The sequence below is a fragment of the Phyllostomus discolor genome, chromosome 6 (assembly GCF_004126475.2).
Source record: "Phyllostomus discolor isolate MPI-MPIP mPhyDis1 chromosome 6, mPhyDis1.pri.v3, whole genome shotgun sequence".
NCBI lineage: Eukaryota > Metazoa > Chordata > Mammalia > Chiroptera > Phyllostomidae > Phyllostomus > Phyllostomus discolor.
The window spans coordinates 12,728,610-12,755,618 of NC_040908.2; the positions used below are offsets into that span (position 1 = coordinate 12,728,610).

At 40.9% G+C, this 27,009-nt stretch overlaps 1 protein-coding gene across 6 annotated transcripts in view; it reads left to right on the top strand.

Annotated features, from left to right (window-relative positions):
- Positions 1–27,009, top strand: part of NCOA1 (nuclear receptor coactivator 1) — a 209,137-nt gene that overhangs the window by 124,305 nt on the left and 57,823 nt on the right. For all 6 annotated transcript variants that reach the window (XM_036027724.1, XM_028514417.2, XM_036027725.1 and 3 more), the window contains 5 exons: positions 7,865–8,031; positions 10,320–10,417; positions 21,771–21,948; positions 23,865–24,044; positions 25,361–25,456. In XM_036027724.1, coding sequence (XP_035883617.1) covers positions 7,865–8,031; positions 10,320–10,417; positions 21,771–21,948; positions 23,865–24,044; positions 25,361–25,456 — 719 coding nt within the window. The remainder of the gene's footprint in view (positions 1–7,864; positions 8,032–10,319; positions 10,418–21,770; positions 21,949–23,864; positions 24,045–25,360; positions 25,457–27,009) is intronic.

The window sequence follows — 27,009 nt, forward strand, 5'->3', positions numbered from 1 at the left end:
GTTTGTATGTTTTAAGGAATATGATCGCCTTAAATTGGCTAAAAGAGAATTATTGCTAAGGAGACCCTAACAAATGCCAGATAGAGAAGGAACCTTAATCAGATCAAAAGAGTAAGCTTGTCCCCTGAGAGAAGAGTGGGGATTTTATTCTGTTTATCTTCTGGGGTCTAAAGGAAGGTTTCTTAACCTGCACACTGTTTTACACGGTCAGTCAGGTCTTTGCTGTGGGGTGTAGTTTGTATGTGTAGAGTGTTCATCAGAATCCATGGCTTCCACGGAATGTCAGTAGCATATTTATATCAGTTATGATAACCAAAGTGTCCTGTCAGTTGTGATTGCCAAAAACATCTCCAAACCTTGTTGAATGTCCCCTGGGGTCGGAGAGAGCAATATGGCCCCAGGTGACAATCACTGATCTAGACAATAAAGCAGCAGAAGACCCATGTCACTGGACTACATGTTTGTTTCTCACGGGGGAAGAGAAAGCGGTGTTAACAGGAGAGTGCCAGGGCTCCGGGCTGCGGAGGGAAGAGTGACCGTTTCCCTTAAGTCCAAACTGTCAGAGAGGATGGCAGCCTGAGTGCTCACAGTGTTAGGTGAGTGTCCAGACGCTAGGAGGAATGTGGGTGTCCATGTGCAGTCCAGATTTGGGGAATGAAAGTTAGTGTTTTTATCTGCGTCTGTATTCAAAGTCAGTCCTTCTTAAAGGAAAACTTAAGCCCTGGCTGGCATAGCTCAGTGGGTTGAGCTCGGGCTGCGAACCAAAGTGTCCAAGGTTCAATTCCCAGTCAGGGTACATGCCTGGGTTGCAGGCCATGACCCCCAGCAACTGCACACTGATGTTTCTCTCTATCTCTCTTTCTCCCTCCCTTTCCTCTCTAAAAATAAATAAATAAAGATATTTTTAAAAAAGAAAGAAAGAAAAATCTTTTAAAAAAGGAAAGCTTAAGAATAAATAAATACAATTAATGTCTTTTACATTTAATTTTTTGGGGGAGGATGTTTTAAAAATTTATAGAAGGATAGAGACCAGGAAACTGTATATACCCACCACATAGGAGTGATAATATTTTGCTATTGTTAGCATTTTGTTAATGTTTGATCATATTTGCATAGTCTTATTTAAGTAAAAGTAATAAAGCTATTAATGACTAAATTGATCTACAGTTAATTCCTCCAATCTGTTTTTAATAATTATGTATATATAATTATCTGTGAAAATATTGAACATTTATTAAATTTACATACTGTATAACACTGTATATATATTTTTCTGCAATATAGTTTTCTCAGCATGGATCTTGAAATGTAAATGTACATAGATTTATTTAGTCCTATTACCTTTTCATTCCTCTCTGCCCTGCACACCCCCTCCCACCCACATTCCGCCCCTTTAGTTCATGTTCATGGGTTATACATATAACTTTGGCTTCTGCATTTCCCATACTATTCTAAACTCTCCCTGTCTATCTTCTACCTACCATTTATGCTACTTATTCTCTGTGCCTTTTCCCCCCTCCTCCCTTCCTACTCCCCTGCAGATAATCCTCCATGTGATCTCCATTTTTGTGATTCTGTTCCTGTTCTAGTTGTTTGCTTAGTTTATTGTTTTTTGTTAGGTTCAGTTGTTGATAGTTATGAGTTTGTTATCATTTTACTGTTCACAGTTTTGATCTTCTTTTTCCCAGGCAAGTCCCTTTAACATTTCATATAATAAGGACTTGGTGATGAACTCCTTTAACTTGACCTTATCTGAGAAGCACTTTATCTGCCCTCAGATTCTAAATGATAGCTTTGCTGGATAGAGTCATCTTGGATGTAGGTCCTTGCCTTTCATGACTTTGAAAACTTCTTTCTAGCCCCTTCTTGCCTGCAAGGTTTCTTTTGAGAAATCAGCTGACAGTCTTATGGGCACTCCTTTGTAGGTAACTGTCTCCTTTTCTGTTGTTGCTTTTAAGATTCTCTCCTTATCTTTAATATTGGCTAATGTAATTATGATGTGCCTTGGTGTGTTTCTCCTTGGGTCCAACTTCTTTGGAACTCTCCGAGCTTCCTGGAAGTCTATTTCCTTTGCCAGATTGGGGAAGTTCTCCTTCATTATTTGTTCAAATAAGTTTTCAGTTTCTTGCTCTTCCTCTTTTCCTTCTAGTACCCCTATGATTCGGATGTTGGAACATTTAAAGTTGTCCTGGAGGTTCCTAAGCCTCTCCTCATTTTTTTGAATTCTTGTTTCGTCTTTCTTTTCTGGTTGGATGTTTCTTTCTTCCTTCTAGTTCACACCATGGATTTGAGTCCCGATTTCCTTCCTGTCACTGTTAATTCCCTTACATTTTCCTTATTTCACTTTGCATAACCTTCATTTTTTCATCTAATTTGTGACCATAGTCAACCAGTTCTGTGAACATCCCGATTACCTGTGTTTTGAACTATGCATCTGATAGGCTGTCTATCTCTTCATCACTTAGTTGTATTTTTTTCTTGGGCTTTGATCTGTTCTTTCATTTGAGCCATTTTTTTTTCTTGTCTGGGCACACCTGTTATGTATAAGGGGCAGAGCCTTAGGTGTTCTCTGGGACGGGGCAACCCTCGTGGCTATGTTGTGACACTGTATGTGGGGGAGGGGTCTGAGAGGGAACAGTGCCACTTGCTCAGCTCTCTTCCAGTTTTCAGTCCTTTCCCCCACTACCCCCAATCAAACCGGGCCCTTCTGGTGTTGATGCCTGGGTGGTGGGCTTATGTACGTTCTAGGACCCTGTGGGTCTCTCCAACAAAGCCTCCTGTGAGGCTTGGAGTTTCTCCCACTGTTGTCTCAACCCCCATGAGTGTTTTCAGTCAGAGATTTTGACTTTATTTCCCCTCGCTGGGACCCTGGGTTGTGCTGTCTGTCTCGCTCCCCATTAGTTTCTCCCGGTTTATCTGCGCGCTAATGTGGAACCACCCAGTCTGCACCCCCCACCTCACTGGGTCTGCCAGCCGCCAGCCTGCCCGCCCTGGTCCTCCAGCCACCACCATACCATGAGTCCTGTTCGCCCGGCTGCCCATGTCTGCCCCTCCTGCCGGTCTGGATGTTTCTTCTTTAACTCCTTGGTTGTTGGACTTCCATGCAATTCAATTTTCTGTCAGGTCTGGTTGTTTTTTGTTTTTTAAATTTGTTGTCCTTCTTTTGGTTGTGCCTGAGGAGTCACAGTGTGTCTACCTATGCCTCTATCTTGGCCAGAAGTCCCTCATTTAATTACCTTTTTATTAATATTGTATTATACAAATGTACCACATTTGAAAAATACATATCCTTATGGATAGACATTTTCTATCGATAAACAACCTTTTTGTTGCAAACTTTTGCTTTTACAGCCAACATTGCCACGAACATCCTCATACACATGTCGTGTCTTATACGTAAGAGTTTCTTTAGGACCTGTAATTAACTGAAGTAATTAATTACCACATGTTCTTCAAGTGCCAACATTGTGAGTTCCTTTTTTCTCACATCCTTACCTACACTGTTCTCTCCTCGCTTGAGTTTTTTGCTAGTCTGATGACATGGGTTATAATTTTAAATACATTTCCTGATGATTAGATAAGTTGATTGTAATTTTTATTTTTATTGCTCATTATGTTTTCCTCTTCTGTGAATTTCCTGGTGGTGTCTTTTGCCCATATTCCTTCTTGGTTCTTTGTCCTTTTTCTTTTTATTTGTAAGAGCTATTTTTTATTTTCTAGTTCTGTTTTTTGCTTATATTTGATGAAAATAACTTCTCTCAGTCTGCTTAATTCTGTGATGTCTGTTGCCTTAGAACCTTCGATTTTCGCATGTCAAGCTTTTTGGTGTCTTGTTTAAGAAACGTGTCATGTGCTTAGACCTTAAATGTATATTTGTGTGTTTTCTTCTAACACACATTTAGAGTTTGGATTAATCTGGAATTTATTTTTGTGCGTGATATAATGCAGGCACCTCATTTTATTTCCTTTCCCATAAGAACATTAGTGGTTGTGACCCCGCTTTCCTTGCTTTTTGTGCCGTTGCCTTTGTTGCAGACCAGGCTCCTGCAGAGACAGGGGTCTGCTTCTGAACTGTCTGAAGACCGCCGCCTGCATGTGGAGCACCAAGTCACTCTTGATAGTTTTCAGGACTGTTTTCCCTGTCCAAGTTGCCCCTAAAAAATCCTGCCAGGATTTTGGATTAGAATGTCATTTACTTTTATGGATGAAGTTAAGGGTAATTGACATTTGTACTTTCTAGACTCTAGATTATAGCGTATTCTTATTCATGAATAATATAAAGGCTTTTCATTTACTCAGATCTTCACTGTTCTTCAGTAATGGTGTATAATTTTCCCCATGAATGTCTAGCCCATCTTTAGTTAGCTGTAGTCCAGGGTACCACAGAGCTTTTACTGCTTTTAGGGATTTAGTCTATTGCATTTTCCAAGTGGCAGTTACTGATGTATAGGAGCGCTAATGATTTGGGAGCATTGCTCTCCCATCCAGCTGTTGTTTTAAACTTTCTTATTGGTTTTAATAAGAAAGAGTAGATCCTCTTTGATTTTTGTGTTTATAATTGCATCACGGATATCAAATTTTATATACTTTTTCTCTTCTTAAATGTCTACAGATATCATTGCATGTCTGCTTTCAAAATATTTGAAAACACTAGCTTTTTTCAGGTTTATAAGTATGTGCTTCAGTTTTTAAAAAGTGATATTTTTGATATGGTCAACTAAAAATTTGAGATTTTGAAATTGGGTAAGTTTGTGCCTGAAACACCTTGAAGCGGTGGTTTGTGGGGGTTTTTTTATTCTCTCTCCCTAAACAGACTGTGAGCTCATTACTCATAAAGAGCATATGGTAAACCTCAGGGCATTGTCAGGCCTGTGTACAGTAGCCCTGGACAGGAGGGTTTCTCAGTAATTGTTTGCTGTCTTCTCCATTCCTGAACTGTTCCCGGAGAATGAGAATTAAAATGCTAATCCTAAAATGGTGTGTAGCTGTGCCTTATGCTTGTTTAACATTTCCAATTCAACTCAACAGTGCTTATTAAAAATGCCTACTTTTCATCCAGCACCATGTGCTCGGTATTATACGGATGTAAGTGAAGTGTGAGACATGTTTTCTGTCTTCAAGAAGTTTACCAATCTGGCCATGCCACTCATTCTTAAACTCTTCTGGGCTCCCCCTTGCCCTGAAAATAAATAAATAATCATAAAGTGATGCTAATAGATAATATTGACTGAGCTATAGTGTATGCCAGGAACTCTACCAAGCATTTTATTTATACACACACACACACACACACTTCATTTATATGTATAATCTTCTTAATCCTCACAAAACCCTAGGAGGTAATTCATGTCATTATCCCTGTTTTACAAATAAGGAAACTGAAATTTAGAGAAGTTGTTAAGTGTCTTGTCCAGGGTTATATAGCTAGTAAATGACAGAGAAAGTTTGAACTTGGACCTTTAAGTCCTATATCTGGCTCTTTATCATGGTATAAAAGAGCCGTCCTGAGCTGGCCAGGACCTCTTGCCCTTCTTGTTTCTTGTATTTGGAGTTCAGCCATATTAAACTACTTGTAGGTTCTTTAACTTGGTATTTTCACTCTCACTTTATACCTTTGAAAGAGCTGGGTTTTTTTTCTTTCAGGAGACCAACCTCTCCCTACCCCTAGGTTTAGACATCTCATTTCTAGGTCTAGAAGCCATCTCGGTGCCTTTCTCTGCTGTTACTATCTTGTCACCATAGTGTGACAATGGCCCATTTCCTTTTCTGTTTTCCAACTAATAGGAGGCTAGGTCTACCTTACTCCTGGATCCCCAGGGCATGTTATAGTACGTAGTTATCTGGCACATAGTAAGCATGGGAGCCTTTGTTGAAAAAACTGGTGGATGAAGAAAAACACACACGAGACGTTAACTCTTAGCAGCACTCACTAGCATGTGCGCGGCACCAGTGGAAACACAGTGGGTTAGTGAGAGGAGAGGCGTGGGTGGGCCCGAGGACTCACGAGGGCCTTCTTTTCCACTAGGGTGGAATTGTTTTGTCATCTCCACCCTTTCTTCAGTTCCGACTTTATTTCAATATATCTATTCTCATTTTCTGTCCTTGCTTATTTGTTACTTCATTTCATGGTGATTTTCCTAGTCTCATTTTTAAGTCATTTTGTAGATACTTCACCATTTCATTACTTTTAGCCTCTTGCTTCCTCTGTCTCCTCTCTGTCTGCCTATTCTGCCCATTCTGTCAATTTTCTTTTTCTTTCACTCTACGGTGGTGTTGAGCACTTCAGCTTTACACGAGAGTTAAAGTCAAAAACAGACTGGGGCCCCCCCAAGAGAATCCAATTTACTTATGTTGAAGTTTAGGCGCATAGATTTAAACACATCGGAGAATAGGCTGAATATACTAAATAAGTCTAGTATCAATTAGTTTCTCTACCATAAAAAGCAAATGTTCTCCAAAACATTATCAGGTCGCACAGCTGGAGTTCTCTAAAGCCTGTGCATATCAAAATATATGTTACTCGTTTTCTTCATGCCTAATTTTCAGTGCCTTGGTGTCAAATTTGTCAAATCTTGCTACATGTATTAGCTGTGAAAGTTGTAAGAGTTTTACTAAGTTAAATGGGACTAATTCCTTAATAATGTAAGATAAAAAAGATAAAGACAATGTGTTATTGTTACAGTTTTAAAATTTGGTTTTGTTTTGAGATATGTACCATTTAGTAGTATTTTGTTTCATGTAGGTAAATACGTTTGATTATTTGACTTGGTTCTTTTCAGCTTACTGTCGTTATGTAAATGCTGTCAACTTTTGTAGTCTTTTTTTAATTAAGAAAAGTAAATGGTGTTTTAATTATTGCCAGTTATGAGCTTCTTAGCAACTGATTTTCCCTCTTTTTACCTCTTTTTTCTACCATTTTTAAATGCAGACAAATGATTTTGACTGATGCTTAAAAATAGTTCCTTGTAGCCAACCAGTCTTTCTTATTATGTTAATTTGATCATAGAAAATTTCATTTCAAAGTAATACTTCACTGTCTTTGTATGTCTTACATAAAGTAAGTTGCCTGATGACTTGGCTAAGTAAGCCAGGGGCAAAGACTAGGAAAACAAAAATGAAACAGTATTCATTCAATACATTAGAGAGAGCGTAAAGTGCTGGCTATTTACACTGTTATCCTTTGTTCTCATTATTTTGTTTTAAAGTAGAATTTGATTTTATTATATTTATGAGAACTTATAAATAGATGATATTTTGTATTTTTTCAAACAAAGTTGTATGCTAATGACATTGTTCTCTATACTTTGGTTTCTAATTATTGATTTATTACTCTTTTTATTTTACTTTTTGGATGGGTCCTTTTTTCTTTTTGGTGAAGACCAACTGTAGTCTGTTCATTATAAGACTCAAGAGTTTATCAGATTTCTAATTATAACTTATTTGAACTGTAGTATAGTCTACCCCGCTTAACTTATAACAAAGCTATTTGAAAATTCAGATTTCCTATTTCAGGGAGTTCTTATGTAGAAGGTAAAATAATTCCAAATGCACATCGCATGCGTACCGTTGGCTTTCTTTTGATATCCGTACCCATTGGTGGTTACAGTAGCCGGCGTACGTTCACCCCCGAGGAGACACGTCCATGAGGCAGTCATCGTCTCGTGTGTTTCAGCCGCAGCCGTTTTCTGCGCCTCGGTGTGTTGTCGTTTCCGTGTTTCACATGCGAATTTAAATGTTCTAAGTCGGGCTCTATATCTTGGATAAAAACAGGGATCTCTCTAAACGTGTAAACATGAAACACGTGGTCGGAGAAGGAAAGTAGTGGTGGAAGTGTACACTGACTTGCATTTTCTTTGTGAAACAGCACTGAAAAGAGGCGCAGGGAACAAGAAAACAAGTACTTGGAAGAGCTGGCTGAGTTGTTGTCTGCAAACATCAGTGACATTGACAGCCTGAGCGTAAAACCAGACAAATGCAAGATTTTGAAGAAGACGGTGGATCAGATACAGCTAATGAAGAGAATGGAACAAGGTAAGGGGAAGCCGTGGCTCAGTGCTCTGTCATTAAAGACACTGACAGTGGGTGATTTTATTTTTTTATTAAGAAATTACATTGAACATCATAATGTTATTAAATAAACGTTTTTGTTTAGATGCTCTGTATTTTAGAAAGTAAATCTGAGAGCTTTCTTGTTATAAGAAAGCAGCTTACTAAGGTACCTGGAAAACTGGTTGCCTTGGGAGGCTTGGGACCCAGGGTCCTAGGGCGCAGCGCCAGGAAGCACAGGCTGTGGGGTCAGGCCTGCGGCGCTGCCGTGATGTTGAAAGAGCAGTTTCATGGTTGGAAAGTCCTTTGGTCTGAATAGTAAGCTTGTCTCTGGCCTCTGGGAAAACGCTGATGTGTTTTTATGATCTGTACTTATACCATCCATATCCACATACTGGGGACCCCCACACCACACAACCTCTGGGCTGCCCACCAGAGCAGAAGCAAAGCACTTCGGAGAAGCGCTCCCGCACCTGGCCCCACGGGATTCCCCAAGGAAAGTGCCTCTGAGGGTGATCACGTGCTAAAAATTTATGCAACGTTTGAGGAAATGATACCTGGTGAGAGTGCGAATAACAAACAGAAGGACTAGACCCGAAAGAACTTCAGATTAATAGAAGCAGTGTGAAAAGAATATAAACAAATGCATAAAATGATTAAAGTGATATAATTTTCAGATTTTAGAAGCTGGAAAATGACTAGTTAGCGCCAGTCCATTTAACAGATGGGAGAAACTGCTGGTGTGAGCCGGCGGCAGGGAGAGCCAGAGAGAGGCGTGCAGCCCCTTCCCTGCCTGGTCACTCTCCAAACCCTGACAGCCCGGCCGTTGTCCCTCAGTCCAAGGCGGGAGGGTGTGTTTGGGGAAACGGAGCGCTCCAGAGGGACAGACACATGAACTCTGACGGTTGGGGTCTACCCCCCATGAAAAATCAGCTCCTCACCTTGCCCCCGCTCTTCACACGGCTGCTGGTTAGCACTTTAGCTCCCCACTCTTTAATGTGCATAAAAGTCCAAGTATTTGAGGAATGCCGGGAATATAAAAGGGAACAAATTAAAGCAAGCAGACAGAAAAAAAAAGGTGACTCTGAGGAAGCAGAGATGACACAGGGAGCAGAAGAAAACGAAAAGCAGCTAAACAGCCCCTTTGAGACAAAAGGGAGATATTTCATCCATGAAACCAGAACAAGATGCTGTAAAATGAAACATTGAAAACAACATATAAATAACCCAATTAAAAGTGGACAAATACATCGTTCCAAAAAGACATACAGACGACCAATAATAACATGAAAAGCAGGCTCAACATCACTGGCCATCGGAGAAAAGCAAATCAAAACCGCAACAAGAGACTACTTTACACCCACAAGACAATCGTATCTATGTAGTTTAAGTATAAAAACATGCTCAGAGATGGTCATGATCTCAGACTACTGGCTACTTCTGACAGAGCACAGAGGAGGGGGGCGGCGGGGCTTTCACTCTTTCTGCAGCATCGTGTTCATTTAAAGAGCAAAGACCTGAAGCAAAGAACAGTGATGTCTGTGAAAACTGGATGGTGGTTCCATGTCATTTTCTGAATTTTTGGAATATTTAAAATATTTCATTTTTTAAAAGTAAAAAAAATGAATCTCTATACTTAAAATACCGTATTTGGTTTTCGATGAACTAACTCATCTGACAGATTAGAAACTTTTATTGAAGAATGATGCTGCCTGAAGATGATGGATGGATGTTTCAACATCATCACACAAAAGAATTTCAAATCACTTTAATGGTTACAGTTTTACCAACCCAATCCTCATGACAGGAATGTGAAAGGTTAGCTGTTCACGAAGGCTCACAGAATGAAAAATCCTGTCTTCACTTTCTCTTTAGCAGCAACTGATTGAATCATAAAAGAAAAAAAGAAAAACGACAAATAACTATTCTTCTACAATGTATCCATTTCTTATAAATTTTTGTTGTAGACTTTAAAAAGGCTACATAGTTGTATCATTTTTCTCACTATTGGAACACGGGACTTGGGAGGCCAGAATTCAAACCCTCCTACTGCCATTGCTTATTTACATTACATATGGGGCACATTGCTTAACGTTCGTGACCCTCAATTTTATCTTCTGTGCAATAAGTATAATTAAAGCTAAATGTAAAATTCCCTTGACAATAAATACATGTTGCTTGAATCTGAAATTAGGTGAGTTTACTTCTTCTCAAACTTGCCTTTATGGGAACGAGCCCCTGCTGGAGATGTGACCTTTGGTTCTTGGTTACAGAGAAACCGGCGACCGACGACGAAGTGCAGAAGTCAGACATCTCGTCGAGCAGTCAAGGTGTGATAGAGAAGGAGTCCCTGGGGCCGCTGCTTCTGGAGGTAACTGTCCCCGTTGGCGCGCACAGAGAGGCACCGGAGTCTTCGTTCCGGCCACTTGGGTTTTTTTTTTTTTCTTTTGTGTCTTATATCCAGCTAGTAAGTTATAAAACAAAGTAAAGTTTTAAAGAACTTTAACACTTTTTATTCTGGAAACTATGTGGACAGTTGTTACTATTTCAGGATTCAATGTGAGTGATGATCATGAGAGACTTTCATGAGGGCATTTCTACATAGTCCGAGGGAGAGCTGAAGCCTGCTGTACGGCTTGGCCGTGTGTCTTTGCGGTGGTCGGGACCAGGGAAACGCAAACCGTTGTTTAGCTGCCTGGTGCGGTCTGCGTGTCACTGTAGAGCTTCCTCTTCGAATAAGGGATGCCTCACTTACGACAGGAGGTGTTTCTGGAGAAGCTTTCTGACTAAAAATTTCTTGATTTTTTATGGAAACGTGAGAGAATGTACTATTTTGCCAACCTGCTATCAAACTTTTTAGAGAACTTTTAAATGGGAATTACTTTAATTGCTATGTGATTTTCACCCTGCCTTTTCTATTCAAGTTTCACTCCCTCTGTTCGCCACACAGATGATTTGTTTCCAAGCAGGACGATCTCCTGAAATGTCTGGTCTCATACATGAATGTTTAAAAACGTGTGTGTGTGTACACACGCATTCCCCACAGTATATGCTCTTCTTTCTCTAGGCCTGATTTTATTATATATGCTCACTATATACATATATGTGTTCATATACATGTATTTCTATTTTATATATAAAGTAGATGTATAGATAAGCTACAGATATAAAATAGATTTTTCTTTCCTACCTCAAGGCCTTTCTTTCTGGTGAAGTCTTTCTAACAAACTTGTATAGGTTTCTTCATTTCCTAACTTCTTTATATACTATTTCCTATTACCCTAACTATTTCTGTGTCTTTGTTTTAACCTTAATTCCTCCTGCCAACACTGCTGATATGAGAACATTCTCAAAATTCAGTTCTTGCTTTTCTGGTCCCAGAAACCCCGTGTAGTGTCCTTGCTTCACCTGTCACCTCTGCAGAGATGACAGTCGGATGTGCAGTTCTTGCTCTGCCCTCTGCCCGTGCTCCGTTTCTGTCCCCTTAACAGGCTGCTCAATGTGCATGTGGCCTCCTGTGAGCACCTTCTCCCTCAAAATCTGATTCTTTATGCGCCCCCCCCCGACATTATACAAGTGCTTTGTTACTTTAGACTATTGGTTTTAACGATTTTTATTAGGCGTATATTTTTTAGAATTGTAACACATAAAAGACAGCGGCTGTTGAAACTGGATCAGAACTTCTCTCTGAGCCAGTGTGTGAGTACACAAATAACTGGGAGAGGGGGAAGCTGCTACATGTGAGGGACTGTGATTTCTTACTATGTTCTTTTCTCGAGCCATTAAAGTGATTGCATGCATATGGCTGCATTTGGAAACAGAGTTGTGACGAGTGTAGTCAAAATGTTAATGGTACAGTCAGAGTAGTGGATAGATAGATGTTCACTACAAAATTCTTTCAATTTTGCTGTATTTTGAAAAATTTTCATATAAGCTGTTAGAGGAAAATAAGTTAAGAAAAGTGCTTTTGGCTCATTTCCCACTTCTAACCCCCTCCTTTCCCCCTGCTTGTCCCCTGTCACCATCCCACCGTTTGGTTGCACGTGAGACTTTCCTGGAGACCCGATCTGTGCTAGTGGTAACTGCTCGTCTCTGTTGCTCTGAAGGGCGTTAGTACACTAGTCTTTCATACCCTCCTGTGTTTCCGCGGGAGTTCTGCTTGCCTTCTTAGTGTGCTGAGTTTAAAACTGGCCTCAGAACATTTTATCTCCTTTCAATTCATTAAATATTTATTAAATTTATTTTCTGCATAAAATGTTATTTGAGATCATGAATAAATATAAGGTGTAGAGGGCCTAGAGGTTTCTGGAGTTCCTGTAGGAAAATGGTAATCATTTCAATTCTAGTTCTACACGTTTTTCAGAAACCACAGAAATCAACAAGGAGAGCAAATAGATTGTCCACAAACTGCACATAGCACAAGCAAAGACAGAGCATACTGGTACCTGCTGCTTTAATTTATGTAAATGTTTGTTATTGCTGCATGAGAAAAGTCCATTAACACTTTAAAATGAACAGAAATGACAGCAAAACATCCACTCAAAACTATAAGAAAACAAAGTTAGAATTATTCCTTTTAGTTGATGAAACTATTACCCTGAAAACCACTATGAATCAAAGGAAAACTAGAACACAACATCATGCGTGGATGAAACGTCACTGGGCAAGGATTTTCACATGTGGAAAAATACATCAAATTAGAAACTTCAAAGACTCAGAATAGAAATGTAGGTTCTTTTTTTAAAAAAAGATTTTTATTTATTCATTTTTAGAGAGGGAAGGGAGGGAGAAGGAGAGAGAGAAACACAAATATGTGGTTGCTGGGGGCCGTGGCCTGCAACCCAGGCATGTGCCCCAACTGGGAATTGAACCTGCAATGCTTTGGTTCCCAGCCCACACTCAATCCACTGAGCCACACCAGCCAGGGCGAAATGTAGATTCCTGAATCCAAGGAGCAAATAACATTTTTTATTTATGAGCTATAGATACATGAAACAGAGACTTTAGAATTAGTAACTTTTACTGACTTCAAAGTTAAAATAACTAACTAACCAAGTAGAAACAGAGGCTTGGACACGTGGAATAGACTGACAGCTGTCAGAGGGGCAGAGCTGGGTGAAGTAAGGTGACTGGGTTAGCCAGAAAACATGTGCGTAAGCCGTAGACACAGACAACAGTGTGGTGGCAGCCAGAGGGAAAGGGGGTGAGACTAGGGGGAGGTGGGCAAAGGAGCGGGGGGAGTGGGGACGGAAGGAGACTTTGTTGGGCAGTGAGCACGCGATGCAGTGTACAAATCGACTGTTTCATTGAGTTGTACACTTGAGTCCTTTATGGTTTTGCGAACCAGTGTCACCCCAATAAATTCAACTTTTTAAAAAGGTTGCCTTCATAGGCAGCCTTTTGTATCCCTCTTCTGTATCCTACAACCCCATCTTGCCTTATACTTTATAGAGTCTAATCTAGGGCAGCTGAGAAGAGGTGGGAGAGAAGCTGCCATGAGATTGTCCCCTGGATCATCCAGGCTGCAGGCCGGTGCTGCACTGTTCGGTGAGATAGGCATTAGCCGCATGTGGCTATTCAGGTTAAATAACATGAAAAATTCAATGCTTCACTCTCACCAGCCACATTAAGTGTTCAGTATCTACATGTGGCGAGTGGCAACTGTGTTGGACAATGCAGATACAGAGCATTTCCAGCGCTGCAGAAAGTTCCGTTTTACAGTATTGATCTAGAGGGGCTTGCTCGGAAAGGAGCTCTGCACGTCTAAAACATGACCAAATGTCCCCCACAGTGTGAGAGATCCTCACCACCTTGTCTTCTCCCATCTTTTTAAGACATGAAATAGAGGTAGCATGAGTTAAGAGTGGAGGCATTGGAGGTAATTTCCCCACATTTAAAGAAACAGTGATATTAGAATTTATTATTCAACAAATATTTGTTACTTGGTCCATGGTAAGGACTCACCAGTACAGGCATTTTTTTAAGCTTTTCATTTTCCACTGGTCTTTGCTTCTAAATCTTGTTTCCTCCTCGTCAGAGGGAGCTCTGCATTATCTGGCTGTAGTGCTTATTTCCACTGCTCCCCGAGAAAAAGTCCATTTTTGTCATGTGTATCCAGCCTCCTTCCCTCACTTTGTACTGTTCCCTGCCTGGCTGTGTAGCTCTGACACTGCTGACCCCCGCTCCCGATTCCTTAAACTCTTCCCATGGCGTCTTTGATAGAACTGTCACCTCTCTTCTCTTTCTCACATGTCTGTCTTTACCTTCCCCTCACGTCGGCATCCTCCAGGGTTCTGGCCTTGACTGTTCTTTTTGGGGTTTTTTATGTTTTAAATCTGTGCACATTGCCTGAGCAGTTTTATCTACACATCTGCCTATGACCATATCATGTATGCATAGGTATGTGTGTGTATAAAGTATTAATTAGGATTCTCTGGATTTCAAGCAACAGACACCAATTCTGATTAAAGTAAATAATTTTGAATCTATTGGGATGCCATTTGGATATCACAGAACCATACGTGGAAATGGGATGAAAACAAAGTGTCTCAAGGAGGTTAGAAAGCAGAAACTATGCTATTGGTCTCTTAGAAGCACCCATTTGGGCAGTACTCTTCTGCCAGGATGAATTGACCGGCCATGCAGTCTTTCTGTAATTCACTTCAAGGTTCACAGTTAAGGAGAAAGTCTCCCAATGGCCTAATTAATAACCCCATGAGATTGTATTTAATAGGGAAGGAGTAACTCCCAAAAGGAAATCGGATATTCTGTGGAAGGGGAGAGGATGGTGGTAGTTAAAAACAAACAAACAAAACACCACATGGTACTTACTGCATGTACCTTTAAATCGCAGCGATCTCTCTTCAGAGCTTCCTTCTCTTTATATCCTGCTGCCTTCGAACATCTTCATCTGAATGTCCTCAGTCATTTCAAATACATTTCTTTTAAGTATATTTTATTCATTATGCTATTACACTTGTCCCATTTTCCCCCTTTATTCCCCTCCTCCCTGCACCCCACCTCCCACCAGCATTCCTCTACCTTAGTTCATGTCCGTGGGTTATACATATAAGTTCTTTGGCTTCTCCATTTCCCGTACTGTTCTTAACCTCCTCATGTCTATTTTGTACCTATCATTCATGCTTATTAGTCTCTGTACCTTTTCCCCTCTATTCCTCTCTCCTCCCCCTCCCCATTGATAACCCTCCGTGTGATCTCCATTTCTGTGATCCTGTTCCTGTTCTAGTTGTTTGCTTAGTTTGTTTTGTTTTTTTAGGTTTGGTTGTTGATAGTTGTGAGTTTGTTTTCATTTTGTTGTTCATATTTTTGATCTTCTTTTTCTTAGATAAGCCCCTTTAACATTTCATATAATAAGGGCTTGGTGATGTTGAACTCCTTTAACTTGACCTTACCTGGGAAGCACTTTATCTGCCCTCAGATTCTAAATGATAACTTTGCTGGATAGAGTCATCTTGGATGTAAGTCCTTGCCTTTCATGACTTGGAATCCTTATTTCCAGCCCTTTCTTGCTTGCAAGGTTTCTTTTGAGAAATCAGCTGACAGTCTTATGGGAACTCCTTTGTAGATAACTCTCTCTTTTTTTCTTGCTGCTTTTAAGATTCTCTCCTTATTTTTTAATCTTGGGTAATGTAATTATGATGTACTTTGGTGTATGCTTCCTTGGTCCAACTTCTTTGGGACTCTCTGAGCTTCCTGGACTTCCTGGAAGTCTACTTTTCCAGACTGGGGAATTTCTCCTTCATTATGTTTTCAAATAAGTTTTCTCTTTCTTGCTCTTCCTCTTCTCCTTCTGGCACCCCTATGATTTGGATATTGGAATGTTTAAAGTTATACTGGAGGGTCCTAAGCCTCTCCCCTTTTTTTTTGAATTCTTCTTTCTTCATTCTGTTCTGGTTGAATGTTTATTTCTTCCTTCTGCTCCAAATCATTGACTTGAGTCCCGATTTCCTTCCTGTCACTGTTAATTCCCTGTACATTTTCCTTATTTCATTTAGCATAGCCTTCATTTTTTTCATCTAATTTGTGACCATATTCAACCAATTCTGGGAACATCCTGATTACTCGTGTTTTGAACTATGCATCTGATAGGTTGGTTATCTCTTCATCACTTAGTTGTATTTTCTTCTTGAGCTTTGATCTTTTCTTTCATTTGGGCCCTATTTCTTTGTCTCAGTAGGCCTATTTCAATGTAAGGGGTGGAGCCCCTTGTCTCCAGGATGAGGCAACCCATGTGGCTGTGTTGTGACACTGTATGTGGGGGAGGAGTCCAAGAGGGAACAATGATGCTTGCTTGGCTCTTGGCTCGCTTTCAGTCACTTCCTCTGCTGGCCACAAGCAAATTGGGCCATGATTCCCTGGTGCTGATTCCATGGTGGGTGGGTTTGTGTACATTCTAGGACCCTGTGGGTCTCTCCAATGGAATCTCCTGTGCGGCTGGGAGTTTCTCCTACCACAGCAACCCCCACAGATTTTTACAGCCAGAGGTTTTGGAGCTTTATTTTCTCACACTGGAACCCTGAGTTTTATGGTCCATCTCATTCCCCATTTGTTCTTCCCGGTTTATCCACATGCAGATGTGGGACCACCTGCTTAGCCAGCCACTGCCTCACCCCCCAGGTCCTCCAGCCCCCACCTTGCTGCATGTCCACTCCAGTCCGCTGCCCATCTCCGCCCCTCTGGTCTGAATGAATGTTTCTTCTTTAACTTCTTGGTTGTCAGACTCCATACAGTTTGATTTTCTGGCACTTCTGGTTGGTTTTTGCTTTTAAATTTGTTGTTGTCCTTCTTTGGTTATGAAAGGGGCAATGTGTTATCTACCTACACCTCCATTTTGGCCAAAAGTCTCCCAAATACAACATTTCTAATATAATCCTCCCCATTACCTTCTGTTTAAAAAAAAAGTCAAAAATTAAAAGACTAGTCCTCCCTCCCCCACCCCAAATTTCCTTCCTCAGGAAAGGCACTTATCTACCACAACCCTAAAGTCATTAATGAAGAATTACCCCAAATGCTTGTTCCCACAGGTGCTGTAAGTGACCAAGTGCTCTTTGTTCTACGTCTGTCAAATTCTTGTCTATCGCTTCCACCACCATTGCCTTAATTCAGGCTTTCATCGGAACTGGGGGATCACAATAGCATCACAAGTTTCCTTACTTCCAGTCTCCACACCATACCCACTGCCAGAAAGATCTTTGTAAAAGTAGATGTGTTACTCTCCTGCTTAAAAACAGTGCCTTTAAGCCCTGACTAGTGTGGCTTAGTGGACTAAGTGCCAGCCTGCAAACCAAAGGGTCACTGGTTCGATTCCCAGTCGGCGCGTGCCTGGGTTGCGGGCCAGGTCCCCAGAAGGGGGTGCATGAGAGGCAATGACACATTGATATTTTTCTCCCTCATTTTCCCTCTAAAAATAAATAAATAAAATCTTAAAAAAACAAAAAACAAGCCCTGGCTGGCATAGCTCAGTGGATTGGGCGTGGGCTGGGAACCAAAGTGTCCCAGGTTCGATTCCCAGCCGGGGTACATTCCTGGGTTGCAGGCCATAACCCCCAGCAACCACACATTGATGTTTCTCTCTCTCTCTCTCTCTCTCCCCCCCTTCCCTCTCTAAAAATAAAATAAATAAAATCTTTAAAAACAAAAAACAGTGCCTTCAAGGTAATTCCCATTGCCTTTAGGATAAATTCCATATTTTTTCTTTTGCTTTTCCTTAAAGCTTTTTTGGAAAAAAAAAAAGTCTAACTGTTAAATGTAACAGAAATATTACAAGTATGTACAAACTGCTTTCTTTCTTTTAACCTCCGAACTGTTTCCTCTGTTTTGAACGTCCTTTCACCTGTCATTCGCCTGAGTTGCTGCTCTGTGTCCTCCAAGCTTTGGCTCAGGTTTGGTGTGGCCCCTCCCAGGAAATACCACCAATGAGAGCTTCCCTTCACCCATTCTGGATACTTGGCTCTAGTGCAGTGGTCCCCAACCTCTTTGTCACCAGGGACTGGTTTTGCCCAAGACAATTATGGACGTAGCGGAGGGGACGAGGTGGGGGAGCTCTGCTCACCTCCTGCTGTGCGGCCCAGCTCCTAGCAGTCCTAACAGGCCACAACCAGTGCCAGTCTGCCCAGGGCGGGGGTGGGGGGATGGGGCGGTTTGGGACCCCCACTCCAGTGTTCAACCTTGATGAATTTCTCTATTGCACTGTATTATAACTATGTGTACTCGTCTTCTCCCTTTCAGAGACTAAAAAAATTATTGAGAATGACATGTTTTATTCTCAGAACTCTGTCTAGTAACTGACACCGAGGTGATGGTCAGAGAAGCTTCTATAGGCATGGAAAGCCAGGGCCCTTTGGGAAGTGTTGGCCCATGGGAACCCTGCTCCGAGGCCCAAAGCAGTCCCCCTCGAAGGGCAGAGTTCTGGCTGGGGAGCAGAGCCTCTGGGGCCATTCTGTGGTACTGACGGGCAGGCGCGTGCCGTCCTCCCCATTGTGCAGCTGCGTGTCAGGCCAGCTGTCAGGACTTAGAGACTCGGGAGGGTTGCTTCCTGGGAGATGCTTGCAAGTTGGTGCAGGTACAACGTATGAGGGAAACTCGTAGAATAAGAACAGGCATTAGCAGGTTATATTAATCAGTCATAATTTTAGCAGCTGGAGGTTTGTATATTCATAGAAGTACTTTCAAAGAATATTCCCTGAAATGCTACCAATCTCTTGGGGGTGGGATTTTGGCAGGTCTTCTACTATCTACTTCATTTACATATTTAAAAATTGTTTACAAGTATGTATTTTATTTATAATTAAAACAAAGTGGGCATTTTCAGCAAAAGACAGCCTGTCTGCATCTCAGAATAGGGTCAGGACAATTCTTTGACCATGGAGGAACCTGTGTCGGCCTGTTTCCAAGCCAGCCTTTTCTGGGGAAGCTCAAAAGAAATACGATGCCCCATACCTCACGGAGGAAATGACAAGTTCATGGAAGCGAGGCCAAGCAGAGACCTGGGGAAAGTTCTGTGCTCCCCGTAAGGCTGACCAGCTGCACATTCCAGAGGCCAGTTACTAGAATAACTTCCTAGCCTGGCAGCGAGGTGGGTTGCAGTCAATGGGAGCAGACCTTGGAGGTGCCCCAGTAAGTCTTTGGGAACAGGAAGCTGCCGGGACTCCAGGCCTGCGATGAAGGAGGAATGTAAAGTTCTTTGTATTTCATAAATGTCTGAAAAATAACTGCACCGGGTAGGCCAGGCGAATCCCTGGGCCTTGTTGGTGCTGGGGTTCCTCACACCAGCCCTAAGCCCACTACAGGCAGTCTTCGAACTGGGGAGAGTTGATTCCAGGAGTGGGTCTGAGCCTCTCCTCACCCCTCTGCAGGCAATGGGTCACTTCCAGAGACCTCCGGAGACACACGTGGGAAGTGAAGGAAACAAGGGAGAGACTGGCTGTGTGGGTTTGAGGGTACAGAGGGTCTCCAGGGAGCAGAGAGTGAGGAGCAAGAAGGACGCCCTGAAAACTAGGTTTAAAAAGAGGAGAAGGTGATGCTGGAGAAGCAGGTAGTGGTGCAGTGCTTGGAAGTGGTTCACAGTGAAACAGCCCAGTTTTACTTGCCTCTCTTCCGGTGTCAATCCTGTTCCTTGCTCTGAAGTATATGAGACTTTGTTACACTCGAGCTGTTCTTCATTAAACTCTTTTGAGAGACTAAAAATAAAAATTGAGTTGTATTTACACTGATTCAATTAATAGCTAAGAACATCTTAAAGCACTTTTAGATCTATTTTTTTCATTGATACAGTTGTATGTCAGTTATCCCTATTTTCACATAAACTGCAAGGCAAATAAATGTATGTATCACCTGCTTTGAAATTTATAGCGAATGTGCTTTAAAAATAGTTTAACAAAGGATTTATCTAGTGTTGAGGTTGTGGGAATCCCTCTTTCCTTTTATGAACTAAGTAAGACATAGCCACAATAGTCAGGTAGAATAAAAATAGTTTTATTTATTTTTTGTTCTTATTAAAGACAATATTAGCAATACTTTAATAAGAGCAGTGTGGTTGGTTATACCTTGTTATTTTTTAAAATCGTGGTTGAATATTTGTGAATGTATTAGTTTGAAGATGTAGTTCTAAGTTTAGTTTATTTTAATATTTTGTTTAAATAATCATCTTAGTTAAAAAGGACACCTAACAAAAATGAGATAGTTGGAAATGAAAAAAATATGTCATTGGATGACCTTACTAAGTCACATTACTCATTTAAAAATCCTGTCCCCCGATTATGCAGAGGTTTTTATTGAAATTTCATCTCCCTTGATCTCAAACTAATCAAAAGATGTTGAATTTTCACATTAAAAAATGGGTTTAAAGCCCACTCAAACTCTGATTAGAAGATTTTTAAGCAGATAAAAAGTTCTGTTTCTAAATGTTGTTTTAAACGGGGAAGATAATTTTTACAAGTGATTTGCATCATTTCCAGCAACAAAATCATAACTATGGTAGTATTTCAAAACATCTATTTTTACATGCTGTCTCTATAAGCGTAAATGTCTTTTTAAAAGGCAGTTTACTTCTTGTACATTGTTAAATTTTCATCTTTACCCTGAAGGGACAAAAGTAAGTGTGTTATCATTTGGAAAATATCTGTTAGGTAGCATATTATCATCACCACTTGTCGTCATAGGAAAGGTCGGCAGATTGGGACACTTGCCTCTTTTAAAAAGAAAAATGAGTAGCCCACTGACATTGTTAGACTGCTCCTTTAAGTATTTTGCCACAGATAACAACAAACCCCCTATATGATACAAAGAGTTTTTCTCTTATTATAAAGATCCATAAATATTCTGCTTTTTAAAGGTGTCGTTTTTATTGCTCATACACGTTCTATAGTAAGCAAGGCACAGTATAGTGCAGTGAATGGACAGATTGTAAATAAGTAAGGTGCCTCCGTCCACCTCTGTATTCTGCATCTTCTTTTGAGATTCCGTGGTATGTGGTATGTGACTGTCAGGACCGAATGGTGTACCAGGGTGTCGTTATGTTTATTGAGCTTCATTTATTCCTTATATTTTGGATTGCAATATAAACGAAGGTTCTTTTCCCAGCGCCCCACGGACTTTCTGCTCCCCTCGGGGCACACACATCTCCTTTTGGAGACCCCGGGCTCTGTCTCTGCACAGGAGGCCCAACCACTGCCACGCTCTCTCCTCTGCCTAGAATGTTCTTTTGTCTTCCTCTTCCCCTCCTCGACTGTTCCTTTTTATACCTAAGGTAGGGGTCTGTAAGGAGCCTTTCTTTGCCCCCTCACCCCAAATTAGGTATCCTTCTTTGTGCTCATAGAATAGTCCGTATGTCTCCGATGCTGCATTTGCCACAGGTATTTTGTTACGTTTATGTCTCTCTCCCACTCTACCACAAGTTCCTTGAGGGCAGAAAGCAGGTCTTAACCTACAGTTTAGAGATGTTTGTGACTGAATGCATGGGCCAGTCACTTTATATCTGGTACCATAAGATTTCTCTCCAGAGCAGAAGGTTGACATAGTCATCATGCCTACTTGGAGCACTAGTGTACAGTCTGTTTAAAAATCTCGTCCGGTTGAAAGAGAGCATACAATATAAAATCTTCTCTTCAGCCCCCCTCCCTTTTTCTAACTTCACATATATTTCTGATCTCTTTTTCAGTACAGAAATGTACATGTTTATTTATTTATTTACTTTGGTGTTGCAGGCTTTGGATGGATTTTTCTTTGTTGTGAACTGCGAAGGGAGAATTGTATTTGTGTCTGAGAACGTGACCAGCTACCTGGGCTACAATCAAGAGGAATTAATGAACACCAGTGTCTACAGCATACTGCATGTGGGGGACCATGCGGAGTTTGTGAAGAATCTGCTACCCAAATCACTAGGTACAAAGAAATGTGGTTTTTAAAAGAATATGAACTTTCTGTAGCTTCTGCTTACATAATTTTTATTATTACATTTATAATACATTGTATTGTTCTGATGTACATTATAATATATTGAAATATTCTAAAATGTAGTTTTAGCCTGAGATGGAGTACAAGGAGGGAATGTCATCAAATAGCCGATAGAGAGCATTCCCTTTGTCCTCTGCCCCGAGACAACGCCACAGTCAAGTGACAGCGGGCGGCAGAGCAGTTAGTTGTCTTGCCATAAGACGCTTCTGCGTGAAATTTCCTTTGTTTTCCATATTTTATTATGTCCACGAGAGAGAGGAATGCATATCCTTTCAGCCACCCTTCTCAAAGAGAGAGAAGGGAGGTGAAAGGGAAGAAGAAAAGAAAGTAGGGCAGGGAGGGAGGCAGAGAGAGATACACTGTCGTGTCATGTACTCACTGAAGTTAACGTTTTTGGGTGTAAGTGGCTTCTCCCAGGAGTTCCAGGCGTGGCCGCACAGGCGGTTTACTGACAGAGGAGCCGGCCTTAGAGGGTGGGCGGGGGCGGGTTTCCAGCCTCTCCGCTCCGCTCACTAGGCCATGCGCCTACTTTGTAGCCAATGCGTGCTCCACCAGCGGGAGAAGGACCTTGGCTAGAAACTTTATATGACGAACCCACACCTGCAAATAAAATGTTAGCCATAGCTCCTTATTTTCTACATTATTTATTTAATGAAGTAGGAGCCTTATTTCTTCTTTGAAATGAGCAGTATGTGTTTATAGTAACTAGGGGCATGAAATAATGGTTTCTGTTAAAATCACTTAGTTGACATTTGAACCATCAAGGGGTCTTACGTGTCTTGTTATAGAATTTTAGAGTGTAAATGAATTTAGAAATAATATAGTGGATTTCTTTATTTTAAAGATGAGGCAAAGATTAAGTAATTAACCCAAACCTCACAACTAGCTTATAGCAGACCAGAGACCCCTTACTCCAGAGTAGGGTTACTTGCATGACTTCCCCTGACAGTTAGAGTGAGAAGACCATGAAAGGGAAGGAAAGTCAGTGGAGACTGTCAGGTGAGAAACTGTTGGGATGGCAAGAGAACAGCCTTAAAAACCCTTTGACTGCCGCCACGATTTGAGTACAGCATTCCCTGGAACTGGGAAATGGTGACCTGCCAAGCAGAGATTCTTTTCTGAAACGCACAGACATCTCTTCTGTAATTCTAAAACTCAGTTTTGTGCCGAATCAGGTGACACTTCTGTTTCAGTGGTCGTTTTCACGTGATGACTTACTGATGACACACCGTGCTCCAGTGTGCAAACGACGGGCGGGAAATGGCTGTAGGGAACTAAGACCGGTCTCTGTCAGCCCTGAGTATGTTTGGAATCCCAGACTCTTTTGGGGAACTGTGAATCCTCTCCCCAAAAAGGTGCACGTGCACACAAGCCCGTCCTTTGTCGGCCATGCCTGCCACATTAAAGCTCCTGCCTCACAATGGACCTGCGGTTTTCAACCATTTTTTATTACCAGAGCATAACTGGAAATAAACGGAAAAGCTTATTAATTAACTGCTATAAAATTCTGAGTAAAAGAGCTAGTAAGCTATTAATTTTTAATTTTTGTCTTTAACTGTTTTATAAAGACTGTTAACTAATTAAAGTACTTGTAAGGCCTTATCTTTGAGGGGGAAATCCTACTCAGTCTGTTAGACACTTTATAATTTACAAGTTGGGAGACATTTACATTTGCTAAGGAAGGTAAGTGCACTGTTGCCTCAGGATGATAGTGTTAGACCTGAAGAGTTCTGTGTGTCTTTTGATCCGAATATCTAAGCATATGGCCAAAGGCGTGTCTTATATCTTCAGAGTGTGTGTTTTCCACTTTATTCACAGTCACATAACCAATTTTTCTCCCACAGTGAATGGAGTTCCTTGGCCTCAAGAGGCAACACGACGAAATAGCCATACCTTCAACTGCAGGATGCTAATTCACCCTCCAGACGAGCCAGGCTCCGAGAACCAAGAAGCTTGCCAGCGGTATGAAGTAATGCAGTGTTTCACTGTGTCACAGCCAAAATCAATTCAAGAGGATGGAGAAGGTAAAATAAAGGGTGATCTTAAGGTTTTTGATTGCTTTTTCCATGGCTTTCAGGAATAGGGAGGTAATTGATTATAAAAACTGCTTCTTCAGATAGCATTTTTGGTTACTGTATGGATTATAATGACTTATGTATTTCTTGATGCTTAAGAAAAAATTGCTAACATCTAGAGTCACCCCTTTAAAATGCACCCAAATTCTCAATTTTAAGCTGGCATTCGCACTAAAATGTCAAATTCAAACCAACTTGCTGCCTAGAAATAAGAGGTGTCACTAGCCGCTGCCAGTTGGACATGTACCAGGTACAGCAGGCTGTTGAACAGCTCTGGGTTTTTTTAAAGTTTCAAGTTTAGAGTGTAGGGAACATTGGAGAATAGAGTTAGCATTTTTTGAGGCTAATTTATAAGGAGGAAACTTAAGAGCAGATGAAAACACAGCTGAAGCTCTAATATGAACATGGTATCAACATGGCATTAGTTAAATATGTGACTGTGGATGAGGTTTCCATGTGAACTTACACTGAGCTAAGTTAACATCACAGATTGGAAACTGGAAACTGGAGTAAGGGCCAGGGAAGGTGGGAGACGAGGAGTCAGTCAGATGCAAAAAAAAAAAAAAAAAAGAAAAACGAGAGAGAGAGAGAGAGACCATGTATGTGGCTGGTCTCACCAGGGAATGAGTGCCGCGACCTACTGTGGCCTTTTCACAAAATGCACATGCAGGGCTTTCTGCTCTCAAAGTTCTTACCTAGCTGTGGGATATTGTGTGTAGCACATTCAAAAACATTTGGAACTGGAACTTTGTAAAGATTATAGATGCTGTTGAATACAACATAAAATCCTCTGTCAAGGGCAAATTATGCTTCTTCAGAGGGAGTTAAATGTTGTTTTTTCTCATATGATAGTTATTACCTGCCCAGTGGGTATAAGAATAATCTTTGTAGTCATTAAGTATGGTTGAGTATAGGGAATTGATTATAAAACTGCATTTAAAAATTCACTGTGTTGCTTAAATCTAGCCAAAACTACTTCTTCAAGTTGTTATCATCCAAGCACATGAGATGCAGTCTCCTCCAGTTTATGTAAGAACATGCAACGGGAAGGGAAATTTATGCTAACCAGATCTCTTCCTAGAGCTACCTGTTTCTGGTTGCCAGCAGTTTTATTTCTAGCATTGTACTGTTAGATCGGAGTGACTCCAACATCGTGTAAGCTCCTGTAACATGTATTATTTCTGTAAAAACCAATAATGTCAAGCAATAGATGTGAACCATTTTCTGCCTGCTTTCCTTCAATCTCCCTTTCTTGTGTTGGGCAGACTTCCAGTCCTGTCTGATTTGTATTGCACGGCGGTTACCTCGGCCTCCAGCTATTACGGGTGTAGAATCCTTTATGACCAAGCAAGATACTACAGGTACCAACTGCAAAGCTCAGAATGTTCCATCAGTATTGATGATGTGGCTATGCTTTTAAAACTCATTACATCCACAGTTTTTTGTCCTTCTGTCCTCAGCTCTTCGGCTTCTGTTCACTAGTCTTATACAGAAAACCTTTTAAATGGTGGTTTTGATATTGTGCATTTTAGATATCATTTTCATGAGCAGGGCTGGAGAGAACATTATTTTATAGCTATCCACATACCTATATTTGTTTCGATTATAAATTATTTTTCATAATATTGGAATACAGTTTTTAAAGAAATTTGGCAATGTAGCTTTAAATATATTAATAAATGGATACAATTATGGTAGTTTTAATATTATGCTTAAATGTATCTGGCTATTTTTTTTCTTATTCTTTAAATTTATTCAGCACATAGCTTTTGAATGCCTAGAAATCCTTGTCATTGTGTGTGATTGCTCAGGGTGTACATGATTGAGCAAAACGCAATGAGGTAATTACAAATCATGGTATGCTTTATGATGGAAAAAGTGTGAAATAGTAAGGTAAACTAATAGGGAAGACTTAGTTTTAAATTAGCTGGTTAATGAAGACCCGTCTTAGGAGCTGATATTGAACCCCAAGCCTTTCTGAAGGATGAGGTGGTGCCCATTATGACCGTTGGGAGGGGGCACTGAGGAGGGGCCGCAGCGGAGTGCGTGCTGCTGATTGAGGAGTCAGGGCCGCAGAAGCCCTGGGGAGACAGCGAGGGGGGTGGGGCAGGGGCACTGAGAGAGAGGCGCTAGAGCCACAGAGTGGGCAGAGGTGCGAGTGCCTGCAGGTCAGGCTTCCTTTTGCAGGCCTGCTTCGCATCTCATTTTCTGCAAAAACAAATTTTTATTGTTCTTTATAATTTGTAAAATGTTTTCATATAGTATTTAATCTTCACTCTAACACATCAGGTTTTTATACTTTTTACATCAGGGTTATGTATGTATCACTCACCCCTCTAATTTGAATGTAGAGACATAATTTCTACTGAATTTTGTTCTTGGTGAATGTTTAGTTTTAATGTACTTTTTCATCTCTACCATTGTTTATTAGATCCTGTTACAATATTTACTAATTTTTTAGTCCCAGAAATCTAATATTGCTGTGTTGTATGCTTTATTATTATGTTTTTAAAGGTAAGCTCCCAGCTGCTCCTACTAAAGAGTAGGAGGGGATAAATTACCAAAATGATGTATTCATCTTTGTCTCTCCTTCCCCGAAGAGTGACTCACTCTCTCGTACATACACAGAGAGGAGGGCACAGAGAGCGAGTCCCGGGAGTTTGACCAGCGACAGTTCAGCATTTTCAGGTCTCCATGGTGGGACTCTAGCACTGGAGAGGAACGGGATTTTAGGGTGTGACATACTGGTGCATACACACTCCACGTCCAAACAACTTCTTATTATCGTGCCGTGGACACACTTTGTTACCACCGGCAACAAAAAATGAATAGCGCTTTCTAATGCTTTTTTCCATTCTGCATTTGGAGGCGGAATATATCTGAGATGCATTTGTTAGTTTTGAAATATGGATGA